Below are 18,083 nucleotides of genomic sequence, written 5' to 3'. Positions count from 1 at the left end.
GATAGGCAGAGCACGGGGGCTCACCAAAGCAGCAATTTAACCATTTTCCTCTTAGAGTCGTGGTTAAATATAGTAAAGGCTTAAAAGAAAGCATATCACCCTTTCCTGCGCCCCCTCCTTTTCACCACTTCAGCATGCAACACTAACCCCCATTTACTGGTGAAGTGGCTGCTTTGTGAGACTGGAGACTCTTTAATTTGCTCTCAAGACTGACCCCAATCATTAACCCCGCATATTCCCATCAACAAGGGTCTTATCATAACCATGCCTCTTCCGCCAGTTAATTATTCATTTACTTATTCTAATCATTTAAGTTCAATACTTCTGATTAAAGTCAAACTCCGCTCGGCCCTCAGGGAGAGGCGTAAAAGTGTACCAAAGAGTTCCTCCATGCCTTATCAATGTGAGCGGTGCCATTTTGGAGCCGTGTGGCAGTGGAAGCCCATTCATAATTGAAGCCGAGACAGGCTTAATCTGGAGCCGGTGCCTCCCTGTGCAGCGCGCTCCCACACCAACACAACTGGAGCTAGCAGCTCCTCTGTTGCTATGCAACTACAGCAAAAGAAAGACGGGGGGGGGAAGAAAAGTGTGCGTTCGCTAGATCTTTAGAGGGCATCACACCACTCAGTTAGAGAGTGAGACTCAAAGGTAGCGACGACATGCCTCGGATAACAAAGCTTTGTGTTTGATCACATCTCAGACTTTGAGTGATACCTACCAGACACACGTCTCCACTCTTCTCTCTCACAACACTTGTTTATATTTGTCAAACAAAAAGGTTACACGTGAATTCAAAAGCATCTTCTCTTCAGAGTCAGGAGGGCCTTTAATTTCCCCTCAGTGGAGGCAGTTAAATGAAGTCGGCTGCCGCCTTAGAGGAGAAGTGTTAAGTGGATTGATGCACACAGAGCTGTGCGCTCCCCGGTCTGTATTATCCACATCCACACAATGACCACTGAGGCAAGTTTCCATGGAGACAGAAGTGGAGGTAACGTTCGCTTGTCAGCTCTCGTTTACTGCAAAGCTTTTATTGTTTTAAGAAATGTTCCCCTGGTGGTCCGGACAGGTGTGTTTAGGATTATACAGATGGAATCTATACACCGGGCTCATCCAAAAATGTACTCACACACCCCCCTTTATGAAATCACATGTGTAATAGTTGCATCCTATAGTAAGTGAATGATTGTGTGTGTGTGTGTGTGTGTGTGTGTGTGTGTGTGTGTGTGTGATGACACCAGAAAAACAGGAGTTCAGAAATAAGGTGTGATCACACTCTTGTGGTGACAAGACGTTACTACATTACAAGTGCTCCTGAAACATAAACAAAGGCACCAAATATTCCCTCATTAAAACCCTGTTACACTACAGACATGCAGCTGGAATAGTCTTACATTTTATGACATAAAAATCCACATGTACCAGTTAGACTTAACATCAATTTCTTAATGTTAGCTGGCATGTTTTTTCACAAAGCGTGTAAACATTTGACCTATTGGATGGAGCCCTGGGTATAAGGTCAATACTTTATCAGATGAAGCATCAGATGAAGCCCAAGCTATCTATCAGCTATCCTCAGATTAACTGGTGTCAATTTAGTGTGGATTTATTTTGGATTTATGAAGCACATGTTGCAAACTGTGTGTAAAACAACTCTCAGTTTTAAATTTTAAAATGCTTTATCTCAGTTTAGTTTATATTAACTCACTTCCTCACAGTGCTACATCAGCTACATTAAATGTAAAAATCCTGCATTATAGGTATTACTTGAGCAAGGTTGTTCGTTAAACATACTCCAAGTATCAAAAGTAACAGTACTTGTGTAGATGAAATCTTTGTCAATATTATCTATGATATCAATATATTGTTATATCATAAACACTGATACATAAATGTTTTTAGGCATTTATTGTTGTAACAACTTTATAATGGCTACTGTTTACACTAATTAGAAAAGTCTAATTTTTTATGAACTAGCTAGCTTTAAAAACTAGCCTAATCGTGTTTTGTATGGACAATTTTAATCTGATATTTACTGTTTACAACAACTGTCAGCTACATGCAGTTGAATATAAAGGGTAAAGTGGTGAAGTAAAAAGTGTTTCAGATTCTAAGAATAAAGTAGGCTAGTAAGAAAATTTTCTAAACTCTAGTGCACTGATTCCAAAGTGTGGACTGTGGACCACCGGTGGGCCTTGAAGATGCTACATGTGGGTCGCAAGAGGTCATTTAATTTAAATAAAAAAGTTTTTCTTTGTACAATGTATGCTTATTTTGTTGCTTTACAGATCATTACTTGTATGTGGATAGATTTGCACTACATTCTTATATGCCCACAAATAATTTGTTATTCTTAATGAAATAAAATAAAATGGTAACTACTTACTTTGAACACTGACACTGTTTTAACACTTGAGGGTCATTTAAAATGTTTCCAGAATGATTGGTTAACAAAGAAATGTTGATGTGGTAATGTGTCTCATGAATAAAAATAAAATATATTAAAAACATTTGTATTATTATTCTAAGTTAGGCAACTGTTTAGTAGATGATTACAGTTTGAAGTGGGACCTTTTTCCTTAGTTAAGGAAATGTAAGGACAGTGTAAAGTAACCTACACACATTTTTAATGTACCAAAACATTTGGACACAACATATTTTCATGAGATTACAGAGCATGCGTCAATTGTCTGCAAATACTGACCATTTCAAGACAAATAACCTCTGATAAAATACACATTTGAGGAGTGAGTGAGTGAGTCTGGGATTCTAAAATTGTATTACAGTGCCCCCTTTCTGCTCTAAGTCATCAGATTTCTCAGCAATTTACACTGTTTAAATCAACTAGCTTCTATCACTAAACAGTATAATAAAAAGGCTTTTGCTGAAATCCAGGTTTTCCTTTTGGGTTTGTAATAATTCAATTGTTAGGCCTAAAAAAAACGTTCCATAATTACTCTATAGGCCTATTCAAATTATATTATCTTCAATTGTGTCATTATGTGGCTCCTGGAGCGTTGAGTTTAATTCCTTTTATGGGTCGTGATATTTACAGTTGGCCTAAATCAGTAAACGAGATCACTGAGCATTATAAAGCTAATGCGATCTGTTCACATTTATTTACCATTTAGCTCACCACATTTTAACTTCATTTCCCAGCAGCAGGTGCACTGATTGGTCATCATCCTCCGCACGAAATCTCGCGGTATTTGCGAAATGACCCTGCCCTATGTCTCGCGCACTCGCAGCTCCATCGCTCAGTATATAAAGCAGGACAACGACGGAAGGAGGACGGCTGGGGAGTCGCAGCCCGGGATTGTAAATAAGACCGCTGAAACTGTGTTTTATTTACAAAAGTGATGCCGGCTGTTTTAGAGTACCGTTCCCAGTTGTTTTAAGTCGTTTTTCGTAATTTTTGGCTCTGTTTCTCGCCTATTTCCGTGTGGTTTTTACACTACGCGTATAATGGCGAGCTCGGCTAACTCGAACCCAGTGGTAAGGATCAATCTCTAAGGATTGTCAGCGGGGAAAAATGGGGGTAAAGATAATGGAAGCTGTCGACGAGCTGGTTTTATTTATTTCAGTACAATGAATCTGCTTTAACAAACACTTCACTTTCATTTCAAATAAAATGAAGACTTAAGTTCATTCAACCGGCCATTTTATTCAGTTTGTGAAACTAGATTGTTCTCACTGATAGACCATCTGGTGGAAGAAATGGCTAACGGAAGAAGAGCAGTTTTCGTTAAAAACCTGAAAAGGAGTGACAATGGTTGAGAAGTTGAGGGTTATTTTTTAAATCTTAAATTTGTAAGTAATGGGCTGTTTAAGAGGGTGAGGTTCAGCAGTGAGTTGGTTCATGACAGTGTTTTAGAGGCTTCTGGAATGTTGTAAGTTACGGGTAAAATCATTTGACCAGATTCTGTCTTTGGTGTTCAAACGGTTACTTTTTACTTTAACGGTCGAAGCATTGCTTGTGTCTTTGAGTCGGTTGTTAAAGGACAAAGATTATTTTAAGCTTAATTGTATGTTTTGTATAATTTATATAAAGCTGATGTACGCAAAGCACCTTGCCACTATCCACTGCGAACGATTTAAGATTATTTTAATTTTGAGAAATTAAAAAGTATTTGTAGCCGAAAGTCGTCAACGGTCATTTTAACGCCTCATCATTGTCCACCATTCCACGACCAGCAGGCAGGATAGTCGTCCCAAATCACCACTTTTACCCATCTCATAACAAATTTGTCCTTCTCCTCACCGACAAAAACATATTAGTTAGTCAAAGCTGAGCACTTCTAAGATAAAACACCGAAAATATCCTTTGCATTCCGCCACATAACGTACAATGTACGGGGCCGTCGAGCGTGCAGTTTGCCGCTCCGTAAAATGGCTTCCATGTCGCCCCTCGCTCCGGTTCTGGCCCTCCTCCTTTCTGCTGCCTCGTTTTATACAGCCATATTGGCTCTCTAATATAGACTGCCCGGGATGGGAAGGTGCTACTCGACGCTACGTCACCGGCTCTACATATAAACACCAGACTGAGCTTTAAATAGTGGAGAAGCAGACTGGCCGAGGGGGAGGGAAGGAGAGACCGAGGTCCGTGTTGCGGACATTGGGGACAAGGCAGCGCTGTGAGCGCAGTGCGGTGGCCTGCGTGTCTGTTGCTTTTAGGTGTACATTGTACCGTTTCTTCCGGTGCTGAAATGCGAGCGTTGTATCGTTTTGAACGCTGTATATTCGATAATGGTGTGCGACATACATGCCACTGTATCCCGAGGGGGATTCTGTTTACCTTGTTTCTTGTGACATACAGGCATGTAGACCTGCTTCATATGGGCTTTTTTCACAGCGGACATTTTGACTTGTAACACGAGGAAAAGCACAGGTGTTAATAATAACTTTAACAATGGTTCTGTTATATTCAGAAAGCCATGATAGGCAATCAGCATGCATACAACCAGGACCTTGAAATTCAAGCAGCTTAATGCCATCATTAATGCTACTATATACACCTGTGCTTTTCCTAATGTGATATGCTAAAAAAGTCTTCTGAGAAAAAGGCCTATAGATAGAACATAACGCGCATCGCAGTGCAAGGCATGCATACACCATAGCTCATCCATGGGATTATATTGCAGAACAGTTTAGCTGCCTGTGTAAAACAGCTATACACCAGATATTACCATATTATACTAATTTAAGATAATTTGGCTCAGAAAAATGAAATGTTTTGTAACACAGTCTGTTATACATGCTGTTACAGCAGCTGTGAAGCACTACTTGATCCTATTTAACATATTTCTCAATACTGTATGCAATATTTTCTGTGTTAAAGTAAGAACCGATCTGTAAACACTGATCGTATCAGATACATGCTTTTCTTTTTGTTTTTACACATTGTAAAGGACTCGCATATTCATGAGTGTTCTTGTTCCTTTTTTGTGCTTGCTTCCCTTCAGCCTAAGCTCTATAGGTCTGTGATTGAGGATGTGATCAGCGAGGTACGAGAGCTCTTCCTGGACGAGGGAGTGGATGAGCAAGTGCTGCTGGAGCTGAAAACGGTAACTCTCCAAAGCGCTATTGTTCCTGTGTACAGTCATTAAAGTAGAAATAGAAAGGAAGTGTGGTGGGATGTGCTTCATCCTTTAGTGGAGAGGTTTTCAACTTTTTTTCAACAATCTACTTTTGAAATATTGTTTTTGCCAAGTACCCCCTTACAAGAGTAAATTAACTTTGGTTAAAAAAACAACTATATAAAAAGATACAAATCAGTGTTGCGCCATCAGGGTAAGTAAAAAATGCTTTATGATAATATCTTAAATCTTCCTGCCAAAAAATCGCATGCTTGAGGAGGTTTTTAAAAGAGCGTCTAAAAGTATTTTTCCTGATACTGACAGGGTAATGGGTTTGTAGGCCCCATTTTTCTTTAGTTTTATACTCCTATGTGGAAAATTGAGTTGTGCAAATGTAAAAAAGGTAGCAAACTGAAAATATTTGGTTAAAAAATGTAGTTTATCAGACTTACATTAAAATGTTTTTGAGCTTATTATCGTATAATTATTTCAGGAGTTACACATGACATTAAAAAATAATTCAAGTACTCCCAGCTGTTCTTCAAAGTACCCCTTGCAATACCCATTTGAGAATCGATGCTCTACTTCACTGTACTTTAAGAACTAGCTGGTTTTAATTACGATTTTCCAAATGATCCCATTACTATGAGACATTCTTCTGACTAATCTTTCTACCCCTCTCTCCTCTGCCTGATGATTCAGCTATGGGAAAACAAATTGTTGCAGTCGAAGGCAGTGGAGGGCTTCCATACCGAGGAGCAGGCAGCCCTGCAGGCCGCTCAGCAGCAGCAGCAGCAGCAGCAGCAGCAGCAGGTTCAGCAGGTCCAACAGGTGCAGCAGGTGACCCAGCCAGCACAGACCCAGCAAGTCATCCTGTCTCCTCAGCAGCAGCAAGGTTAGCGGCACCGGCACTGCCACACTGTGGTGGTTAAGATCAAGTAAACATCCAGCATCTGTGAAAGTCCTCACTAACCACAAAAATGTTTATGTGAATAAGTCTTACACGGCTTTGATATCCATTCACTCTGAATATCAGAAGTTTGAGCAACATTCCTCTATTAAAGGGCGTGCTTGAAATTTTAATGCACAAATTATTTAAACATCAGATTTAAGAACCAGAAGTAGATGTAATGACTCGACCGAATCAGTATTCACAGATCTTTCTGTCTGTTTAATTATTTCCTTTGCAGGGTGTTATTAATGGTTTAAGTTATATTATGGTTTGACTCAAACTTTCTTCTCTCCTCAGCTCCCCAGCAGCAAGTCATTGTTCAGGATTCCAAGATTCTCCAGCACATGAGTGCAACAGGGATGGTAAGCAGATAAAAACAATCCAAAATTTATATCAAATAGTAGTTTGGTGTAAACAGAAAATACTGAGCAACAATCATCGATCTTTACTGTTAACAAAATCCTCCCAGGCTCAGCAGAACAGAAGGAGTGATGTAGTAACAGACCGAGGGTCATAGAAATAAAGAAACCGGAAAAGAGGGAGGACCATACAGAGTTCTTTAGTATCTGAATAAAGCCCGGATAATACATCCTCTTACATGCTCCTGTTGTGACTCACACAAACTGACAAACACCGCTTCTCCTTCATCCGTCACATGTAGCACAATGCACTTCCTTCCATTGTACTTCCTTCTCTTAACAGCACTCATGTTCTACAAGCCATCTGTTAATGTCGAGCCTTGCATCTGTTGTGTTTTTGTTTTAATTATCAAATTTTTTTTATAGCTTCACTTGCAAATTTCTAACCTTTCATCATCAAACCCGGCTGATATAGTAAATGAATGCAAATGCTTTTATCACGACAGCCAGGGGAATCTGAATATTAGCACTTTAATTATGAAGAGGTTGTTCTGTATTTCATACATATTAAAATCTCTCCAGAGAAATGTGCTTAACACTAAACTCATAAATACCTGTGTTTATACCTGGTGTATATTTTAAATAACACTTCAGAGATTTTACAACTTAACCGCTTTAAAACTAGTTCTCTACATTCTTGAACCCTAAAACCTTGCTTCAGGGTGTTGTCAGAAGTTTTGCCTGCAGACTTCCTGTTTATGAATATGTACCTCACTGCCTTGTTTCAGCCCCTCTTACATGTGTGTTCTCCCTTTCTCCTCTAGAGTGCAGCAGCTACTGCAGCAACCCTTGCTCTGCCCACAGGGGTCACCCCATACCAACAGCTCATCACCAGCCAAGGTGAAACAATCGCACACAAGTTTTTCTGTGCATCAGACTATGAAGGATAATTACCTCAAAATTGCCATATTACGTTATGATCAATCGCTCTAACTTCTCCTGTTGTTGTAAGAGGTGCGTGCAATGTCACTTACTTCTCCTCTGTTGTGTGGTCTCTCAGGTCAGATTCTGCAGGTGGTGCGTGCTCCCAACGGGGCTCAGTACATCATCCAGCAGCCGCAGCAGCAGATCCTCCTGCAGCAGCAGATGCAGCCTGGCGGCGTGCAGGCCCCGGTCATACAGCAGGTACGCCCCATTACACAGGTAGGAAACCCCAGCCTGGGTAATGGCAAGGTCTTTTAAATTACAAAGTTGGTTGGAAGTGAAACATGGCTGCATGCATTTTGTTTATCTGTGCTCCACAACGACCGTCAACAGCTTATTGTGTATGATAACAGACATCTGTTTGGCTGCATAGCGGTTTCCTATTGTACCCATTAAAATGCATCACAGCATGATGAGCCGGAACAAGCTATCCCTGCTTTTCAACAGAACGATACTACTGCTTTAAATTAACATCAGTCCATTGAGATTTGGATTAAACATCTTGGCATTTTAAGATGCATTTTAATATGTTTATGTGCTTTAGTTAATGTAAGTTCTTCCTGTTTACTGTCTGGCCAGGTCCTTGCTCCTCTGCAGACAGGTCTGCCCCAGCAAACAGGAGTCATCATCCAGCCGCAGCAGATTGTTTTAGCTTCAGGAAACAAAGTCCAAGGCAATGCACAGGTCAGCACTTCTTTAATCCCTTCATTACTAATGTAGTCGCTGTTTTCTGTAAGTTTTCTAAGCACTTTTGAGCTTTCTCTGATTAGACCAAAAAACCTGTCTGTAATGTTGTCTATAATTTCAAAATATATTTATAATAATTAGCTAATGATATTTGTTTTCTCTTCTGTTAGGTGATGCAGGCGGCAGGTATGGCGCAGCAGCCTGGTCAGGCAACGACAGCAGCTCTGGTGCAGCAGCTTCAGCAGGCCCAGGGTGCAGCTGCACCACAGGCCCAACCACAGCCCCAGGCCCAGCAGCAGGCCCAGGCTCAACCTCAGACTCAAACCCAGCAGCCTCCCATGATGCTGCAGGTGGACGGCGCCGGAGACACCTCCTCGGAAGAGGACGAGGATGAGGAGGAGGAGTACGATGAGGATGACGAGGAGGAGAAGGACAAGGATGGAGGAGAGGATGGGCAGGTGGAAGAGGTGGGTAGTGCAGGAAACAAAACACCAGACCCAGAATAAAAGCTATTATTTAAAGGCCTTTTAAAGGTTTCTGTGTAGAATCCTGCTTTCACTGAAATCGACCAATTGTCATTCACCGTCATTCACCTCAGGCTGCCTTCTTGCACGAGCTTGTAGTCAAGTCGTTGTCAAGATGTCAACTTACCATATTGATACCTCCTGGCGATTCTGACTCGTACATATAAGGCCAAATAACCGATCCTAGAGCAGCCATTTTTTCTACAACTTTGGAGTGACGTGCAGTGGGGGAGGGGCTTTGTCACTTCAAATACTGTCAGCCAGTCGTGGCTAAGGTCTAACCTTTGATTGGCGAAACGGCTTGTTCGTTCAGGAGGAAGGCGAGCCTCCGAAAAATAATAAAATTAAGATTTGTATACAATATTTAAAACGAAACAAACGTCACCAACGTGATTCAAAAACACATTAGAATAATAGAAAATTGATTGCATTGCTAAAATATGTCCACTTTAACTTGTGCTTTTGATGACCTCACCAGGAGCCGCTGAACAGTGGGGATGACGTCAGTGATGAGGAGGACCAGGAGCTGTTTGACACAGAGAATGTAGTGGTTTGCCAGTATGACAAGGTAAGGAAATATCTATTCTGTGAGGGATTACTGCACAACAAAACCTGTGTAAATATACTTATTTTTTATATTGGTGACTGGAGAATTTACACCAGAACATGCAGGTTTTTGCATCTGTAATCATTAGTCGTTCTTTATCTTGCAGGACTAAAGAAGTTTTCCCCTACAAGTACAATTGCAATTAGGAGCTCTCACTTTGCCACATAGTTTATTCATTCAGTAATCAAAAACATACTTTTTCAGACCCTACTTCTGGTGATAACACGGAAGACAATAAAAACAAAACCATAGCAGAACACTTGAACTGCACGGAAGAGAACAACAAAGCTATTTAATGCTAATTCATAGCGTATGAAGAGCTAACAGTGAAAGCTGGTTTCCATCACAGTGCGTAGGTTAAAGACATTAGAGATTGTGTCCACTGTAAGATGAAACAGTGTCCATCTGTCCTTTACGCCCACAACACTCATTTCCTTCTCTTTGCTCCCCAGATTCACAGAAGTAAGAACAAATGGAAATTCCACCTGAAGGACGGGATCATGAATCTGAATGGGAGAGACTATGTCTTCTCCAAAGCCATTGGGGATGCCGAATGGTGAAGTAGGAAAAAAAAGAACAGACAAAACAACAGGAGCAGAAACTCTGTAACTCCTTTTATCCAGTCACAGACACTTCAATATCCTTCCTGTGACTGGATTCATTTCAGGAAATCTTTTCTGAGTCTTTGAGAACTCTGATAAACCCAAAGGACTGTGAGGTACCGTAAAACCCCGGGTGTCGTCAGAAACACTCCACTAGCCTTGCGGGATGAGAAACCTACAGGGGAAGGGAAGTCCTGTGAGCAGAGCGTTCTTGTGATCTTTTTTTTTTTTTTTGTGCTTTTCCCTGAGAATTCACATGCATCTGAAAGTAAGCATTTCACATCGTACAGGCGTAGTGGACCAGGGTGACCTGACCTGCCCTGCCACAGGAGGTCAGAGGTCATTCATTAAACCCTGTAGATGAGTAACACCTTCATGGTGCACGTAGTCGGTTGACTGGATTGACATGCGTCTACATATAAGTCCAAAATTAGTGCCACCAGTCAAGTTCGCTGCCTTTAGAACGGCCAGAATCACCTTTTGGCTTCTCATTTTTGTTCTTGGATCATCATCCTGTCTCAACTCACGTTCACGACGATGGTGCTCCGGAGTGTTTTATGTAGTTCCCAACCTGTTATTGTTTTAAACATTTTTTTAAACGTGTTATATATAGGGTTAAGACAAAGAAGGTAAAGTTATATTAATCCTAATCCTACCTAATAGTTGTTTAAAGGCATTTTTTTAATCTTGTGAGGAGTGCTGAATCCAAAAATACTGTTAATTTCCTCATCGGCTTCTCTAGAGCTTCATTCCATCTTTATCCCAAACGGAAAAAAAAGGAAGATCCAACACTGAACTCATTCATGAATTGTACAAAATGTCTGAAAGTTTGTCCTGTTGGTGTATCTTCTTTGCTCTTATTTTAGTTCTCTGCAGCCGTCTGAAAATTTGCACTGTCAGTTTATCAATGTTTTGTGAAATCAGTCAGTTGCGTTAATCAATAGCCACAGCGTGCTCTGTTCTGTCAGTGTGTGTGTGAGAGAGAGAGTGACAGTTACTGACTGCTCACGTGAGAATGTTGATTTGATGTGTGTGATGTCACAGCTTTTTTTGTGGAAATGTTTTGGTTTAATTTCTTGCACACCCCATAATCTCCAAAATAGAGATTTCCTTTTCTTTCTTTATTTTTGGGACAGGATGACGTCCCCCCCCCATTTTTTTTTTATTTATTCCTGAAGGTTCATAACATGTTCTATTTTTTGAAAAGTTGGAAAGCCGCACCAAACTGTGCTCTTATAATCAAATAAGTGTTCCTTTTTTTTCTGTTGGCTGGACAAAGCTACTTTATGCTGTGTTCCAAATCATTTCGTCCACCATATGTTCTCCTGTGCTTTCATTTTATTCATGACTTTTAAATGAGGATATTTTCTATCGAAGTGAGTTGAACTCGGGGCTCGTGTGTTTCTCTGCAGTTTGTTTTTAGTGCCCCTGTTGCAGCAATTTGAAATAAAGTACGTGTTTTTTGACTGTTGTGTCGATTTGGTTGATGGTTGGCTCTATAGAGTAGTATGTTTTTATTGAAACCCTATTACCACTAAGAAAGCAGTAAATTCACATATATGATCCAATTGAAATAAAATTATTTTTCAATTCAGATTTTTCCAGTGACAAAAATTAACTGTCCAAATCTATTTTGTTTTATGTACAGTAAAAACGTGGCTATATCAAAGCTCCCTTTTATATATTCTTAAATATCAAATTTGATCAATGTTAAGGGAGATGTTTTCAACACAAGAGAAATTCCTGGGCTCTAAGGACGGCATTCAGTAAGGCAATATTAAAAATCAAATTGGTTCACATAAAATTATTTCTGTTCATCTCTTATCGCCGAATGTTGCGTGTGCCTTTTGAACTTCATTTCAGTTTCCTGATACTCAAAAATGATAGATTAGCGTATGAAGAGGATGTTTATCAAAAATGTTTCCCTGCTCTTAATTGTTCTGTCGTGTGTTCTAGCTGCTGTTCAGATAATTAAGGAAATGTAATGTTCATATTCATTTAATTTTTTTAAATTAAAACAAGTTTGGAAAAAAAAAACAAAGTTGTGTTTTGAATGGATTGAGTTTTATTTTCTTTAAAAAAAGAAATAACATGTACATTTTTTAGTTTTTAGCACAAATGTTATCAGTGGCACTGCCAACCTCTAGTCTTACTTCCCACTTCAATAACACCACCTGCCAAATCTGTTTAAGATTTTAAAGTGGATATTGTAACTGTACTTTTTTATATAATGAAAAGCCAATGTTTAAGTCAAGTTTGTGTTTTTTGCTACTTCATCTTGTAGCATAAAACTGGACATTTCAACCAGCTTTCCTGTAGGCCTACCTTAAGCTTGGACTATTTATCCAAACTACTTCAACAATTACATTTTACGTTAAGCTAACCATTGTAGCAATTTCTTCATTACCTTTAGCCTTTTCAACCATTCAACCTTATTTATTATCTACTGACATCAGCAATTTTAACTACTTTGCTTTTAGCTAGCTATTCAACCTTTACTTTTACTTATTTCAAATGTTATCCATTACTTTCAGCTACTGTTTTCCATTACTTTTATCTAGCTACTTGTCCATATATTTTGCTATTTCCACTGTTAGCTTGCTTAGCTATTTAAAGTCTTTATCCGTTACCTTTAGCTATTTCAACAATTATCTTTTCACATTAGTAATTTCAACCACTTAGCTTTTAGCTAACTATTTAAACTATTCATCCATTACTTTTAGTTCTTTCAAATGTTATCCATTACTTTCAGCTAACTATTTAAACAGTTTATCCATTACTTTTATTTTGCTGTCTGAACTACTTATCCATTATGTTTGGCTATTTTCACTGTTAGCTCGCTTAGCTAGCTAAACTCTTTATCCATTACCTTTAGCTACTTTAACAATTATCTTTAGACATTAGCAGTTTCAACCACTTTGTTTTTAGGTAACTATTTAAAACGATTATTCATTACTTCTAGCTATTTCCTTTGTTAGCTTTCCTAGCTATTTTAACTGTCCATTCATATTAGCAATTTTAACAGCATATCGATTACTTTCAGCTAACTATTGTTAATTTTAACCACTAACCAATTGCTTTTATGTAACTTAATCAACGTATTTCAATCATTAATTTTTTTTTGAACTATTACAGCAAGTTTAGTAACAAATTAACTATTGCTTAGCTATTTAAACAACTTTGCTATTAGCTATTTCAACTATTAATCCATAGCTTAATACTTTATTAGCCATTTCAAACATTTACCTATTTCAACTGTTATTAATTGCCTTTATCTTACTATGTCAACTATCAATCCATCATTTGTAGCTTTTCATATAAAGCATGTATCAATAACCTTCACTAACTGTTTCAACATATCTGGCTAACTATTGAAAAAGAGTACCGACTTTGGTACAGGGAGCCCTAGTTGGGAATCACTTCCTTACTACATCTAATGCAACATGGACGTGTGAGACCCAGAACCTGCCCCAGCCTGTCTTCAATTTAACTTTTCTGGCTGTGTAATCCAGCGTCTGGATGGCTGTCAGGGTATGCACAGCATGGGCGTTCTCCTGCCTTTTCTCTAATTCCAACCCAAACCGATACAATCCCTGTGTATTTCCTTGCAGGTAATTATGAGATAAAGGTGTGGTGCTGTCTGGGATTAAAGCTGAAGCAGAAACTACATGGAGATTTTTGCCCCTGATTGTAAATGGATTTGAGGTGTGCTGTCACTTCTACAACATATCACACTTCACAAAGACTCATTCAGCCCCGAACAGACCTAGTGGAGGAAGAATGTATCCCTGGCTGCGTCTGATGAAGTGGGCCCTGTTGCTACTTCTGGGCACTCAGACATAAGAGTCTGAGCTGCTGGCGAATGAGGCTTATAATGAGGCCCTGGAGATGTTGAGCTAAGACTATATAGCTTTCTCTGCTTACCAGCTAACTGACGCTGACTGCCAATCAGCTGCATGGTCAAATAGAGTTTGTAGGCTTCAGTGGAACGTAGTAGCCAGGCCTCTTGGCTGTGGCACATAGAGTTTACCATAGACTTGAGTCAAGCTCAGTTTGACAAAGAGCCTCTGTCCAATTCTAATGGAGATTCCTCCTTTCCCAGTTTTCCTCCATTGTCTCATGCCTTTAGTGTCCCGTAATGAAAGAAGTGTGTACGATAGGCAAAGATGTTTTGGACTTCAAAGTCTTTGCTCTCAAATATTGAGTAAATCCCATTTCAAGATGAAATCCGAATGTGTTTCAAGTCATATACAAACTAATATTTATCTGAATGCTGGTGTGCTTGACCAAACATATACCTCTCCTTCCTTGCTTGTGCGTGCAAGCCTTTTTACATAATTCTTTCAGCATAAAAGCAGGGCAGGTGTAAATGATAAGAAGGGATTGCTGAATTCTATAAAAACCCACTAACACCCGGCTTTTTTGCTTAGTGGGAAAGGTTACAATCGGCAGTCAGACACGGGTCAAATGACTCTGCAGTAGACCTGGGTAATTATTGCCTGGGCTCCGATCGGGAGTGATGGGAGCACAAAACCCGTGTTGACACGCTAATCTCCGCCTCCTTTCCGGCACAATGCTGTGCTCCATCGGTAACTTCTGCAACTCCTTGTCATCTCAGTTACAAGTTCCGCCCGTCTCCATCCGAGCAGCGCTCAAACATCTTTCCAAATTTGTCGGCACAGACTGAATGACTAATGATACAATAAAGACCTAACCACCGTAACATCTTCACTATTTACCAACCCTGTTTTCAACAAACAGAGACAGATAGGAGTATACTTCACTGGCAATGGGGAAAGAGACAATCAACATTTAATAGCAGGTCTTCCCGGATCTGAAAAACAATGCTAAATTTAGGTGGGAAAGGGGTATATGTTTCCACTTCCTGTTCATGATTCTGGTACTGGACACGCTGGCTCATTGTCACAAAAACAGCTCCTGAGGATGCCGACTGTTGTGTTCTCATTAAAGTACAGTTGTTTTTTTCCGGGTACGTCTAAAGGTTCAGCAGGCCCTAATGAAGTGTTTGCTAGATGGTCAAATAGCATCTGAATATTCCTTCCCCAGCCATCAGACAAGCAAGCCCACCTCACAGAGCGATTAAGCAAGTGTGTTATGGTGAGAAAGTAAGCAAGAAAGTGAGCCTGACCTAAGTCCACACCTCAGATGATAGGGCACAGGTTGTTTTGGGAAAAGAAAGCTGGATGTGACTTTTCCTCTTTTGCAAAGTTCAGCAGTTCAAATATCGTGTTGCCAACTAAACAAACACTTACTACATCTCTGTTGCTTAAGGCCACAACATCTTCTGGAAGCTATTAGGAAGTTGTAGCAAGAACAGTGCTTTGCAAGCATCAGTGCCCAAGTAATTAGCCGCTAATTGCTACTGGCAAAGTTGGCACACTTAAGTTACTGAAATACTTTATTTTTAGGCCTGTAGCCAGGTTTTCCTCCAATGCGTATTTAATGAACAATATGGCATTCTGATTTAGTCATTTTGGTTGCGTGCCATGCACTCCACCTGGGCATACCAATGAGCTGGCCCAGACATCTGCACGAATAGATGAAACACAGAGTGGGATTCTTATTATCTAATAGAACTTGCCCACTTGTTCATGTACAGACTGTATGTCCTCGTGAAATGTTTAGTAACAGAAGAAAATACATCCTAAATCTTAGAGACAACACAAGGACGAATGTTTTCTTTGACTTTGTGGTTTGCTCTAGTTGTCATTTAAGAGTTTTCTGGGAGAGAGAGGAACTTGACTCTTCAAGAGTACCATCCATCTCTGCTGGCCCATAAAATAGCGTAAGTAATGACGTCATGAATGCAGGGATTTTTAAATTTCCAGGAACAAGAGCTGAATGGAAACTTGTAGACGTTGACCCTCCTAAGAGCAGAAGAAGAGCTATTCTAAATCTCCTGGTTAATACTTCAGTTCCTCCGCCCAGGCCATCTCTTGATTCTTTTCCCACTGTGTTTGAGTCTCGCAACCTTATCTGGTGTTAGCGAGGTGCATCGTCTGGGTCCTGCCCTGCTTATTTGAGGAACGGCTCGGAGATGGGTTTATTTGAAATACAGAGAAAGGAATGATCAGGCAGGCCTGAGAACTAGCTACATGAAGAATGTGAAAATAAATCCAGTCCTAGTCTTGATCAGTTTGGTTGTCCGTTTCTGTCTATTGGTTACGTTGTGCAATTCTCTGATATTTTGTATAGTAATCTTGGCTTTGAGACAACACTTCTCATGAATCCTAAATGCAGGTGTAGTACTGGATGGCTCTGCAGGTATGTCACCATCCCTTTCCCTTTATGTATTTACCAAGTAACCCACAAAAATGTGCAGTAATTTTGATTTTTTATCAACCTTGACAGACAAACACTTGTGAAACAATGTTATGAACTTTGAGTTAACACTAACTGGCAGTGGGAGGGAAGAGGCCCTCACAAACGCAGCCAGGCACATCATACTCCAGGTCTGTGTGCTTAGCGTTTGAAGGGTCCAACCTGGATTGTTGTAAATGGGTGATTGGAAGAGATGGACGTAAAGCTGTGGAAAACATTCAGCTGAAAATGATGTCCTGTTAGTCTTTTAAGAATCTACAGCGTGAGTAAAGTCTGGAACGGAGCGAGCAGATGCCGTTCTTAATATTTTCAACTTTAAACTAGAAATCCTTCCAGCTTTGAGGTTTCTGCTACTCTAAACTCACTGATGCTTTAAGAGCGCATTCGATTGATATAGATTTAGGAATGTTGCACCCCTATTTTAACACTGAAGCAAACTGTCCAGCAGTCTGGTCAAATATCCCCATGACAGCTTTAAATTAAGAGAGGTCTAAAACGATCCCTCTTTCCTGGAAAGTCCGCCTGTTCGTCTGTATATTTCTTTGAAAAATGTCACACAGTGGATGAAATGCTAACCAGATGTTAAGCTGCCATAAGGTGTCCTTTAACTCATAACGGCTCAATATCGCACAAGTTGAAGCAGTACAGCTCACACGTGCCTCAGCTGTATGCGCTTTAAGCTCTCCCAGTGCAGGCGAAGCTATCTCTGCTGATTGTGTAAGTCACTTGTTTCCGTCTGAGGATGGAAAAATATCATGCAAGGAAAACAACCCTGACATTCCAGAGGACGGACAAGGCTTTAACCGTATATATTTGTGATAATCATACCTGTCTGTAATTTGTAACTTTTGTATTTGGATCACATGCTCTCCAGAGATGAGGACGTACCTCTGAAAACTCTTTTTCTGGACATATGGGTTACATAAAAAAAACCTCAATAACTCAAAAAAACCAAGGTACACAAATATTTTATGAATCCAAGAAAGTGACACATCAATATGGTGCAGGTCTAGGCCAAATAAAGGGACAAGAATTGGCAGCGTAAATCACTGATTCCTGCTTCCCAGCATCCTGTTCTCAACTATACTACAGCTCATATTTACAGTGAAAAATAAACCAAATCATTTCCACAAATGGCAGAGAATATGTCCTGTTTTCACCCATAAATCACCAAACCGTATTGTGTATTTACAGTTATTTATAACACAATAAAAATGCAGGGTTTTTATACATCTATAAACTAGAGAAAGTTTCCACAGTGAACACAATGACCAAGAATAAATTGGGCTCCTCACGATGGCCACAAAAAGTCCTTTCCTAGTATATCAATGTCAATTCAATATTGTGTAGAGATAAAGTTCATTATAATAATTAAAGATACTGAAAAAAATGATTCCAAGTTTTTACCTCTGCAATTTTACCTTTGAGTCGTCTCTGCTTTGCTCTAGCGAGT

General features: G+C 39.8%; 1 protein-coding gene across 3 annotated transcripts; it reads left to right on the top strand.

The window, feature by feature from the left end:
- The first annotated feature begins 3,213 nt into the window (after positions 1-3,213).
- On the top strand, positions 3,214-11,754 carry gtf2a1 (general transcription factor IIA, 1). 3 transcript variants are annotated; one of them, XM_069683384.1, is made up of 10 exons: positions 3,214-3,315; positions 5,460-5,561; positions 6,276-6,468; positions 6,823-6,887; positions 7,709-7,784; positions 7,945-8,069; positions 8,448-8,552; positions 8,726-9,022; positions 9,558-9,647; positions 10,139-11,754. In XM_069683384.1, exons 1-10 carry the CDS (start codon positions 3,214-3,216, stop codon positions 10,244-10,246), a joined length of 1,263 nt encoding a protein of 420 aa, XP_069539485.1. In that variant the 3' UTR covers positions 10,247-11,754. The 3 variants fall into 3 exon arrangements, with proteins under 3 accessions (XP_069539485.1, XP_069539477.1, XP_069539469.1); XM_069683376.1 differs by lacking the exon at positions 3,214-3,315 and adding an exon at positions 3,364-3,492; XM_069683368.1 differs by lacking the exon at positions 3,214-3,315 and adding an exon at positions 3,364-3,492 and having other exon boundaries at positions 7,945-8,087.
- The last annotated feature ends 6,329 nt before the right edge of the window (positions 11,755-18,083 follow it).

This window comes from Semicossyphus pulcher, unplaced genomic scaffold, assembly GCF_022749685.1.
Source record: "Semicossyphus pulcher isolate SPU_LCO1_2020_fin unplaced genomic scaffold, fSemPul1.0.p SCAF_11, whole genome shotgun sequence".
Lineage (NCBI taxonomy): Eukaryota > Metazoa > Chordata > Actinopteri > Labriformes > Labridae > Semicossyphus > Semicossyphus pulcher.
The sequence above is the reverse complement of the archived record's forward strand: the minus strand, read 5'-3'. Positions and strand labels throughout refer to the sequence as shown.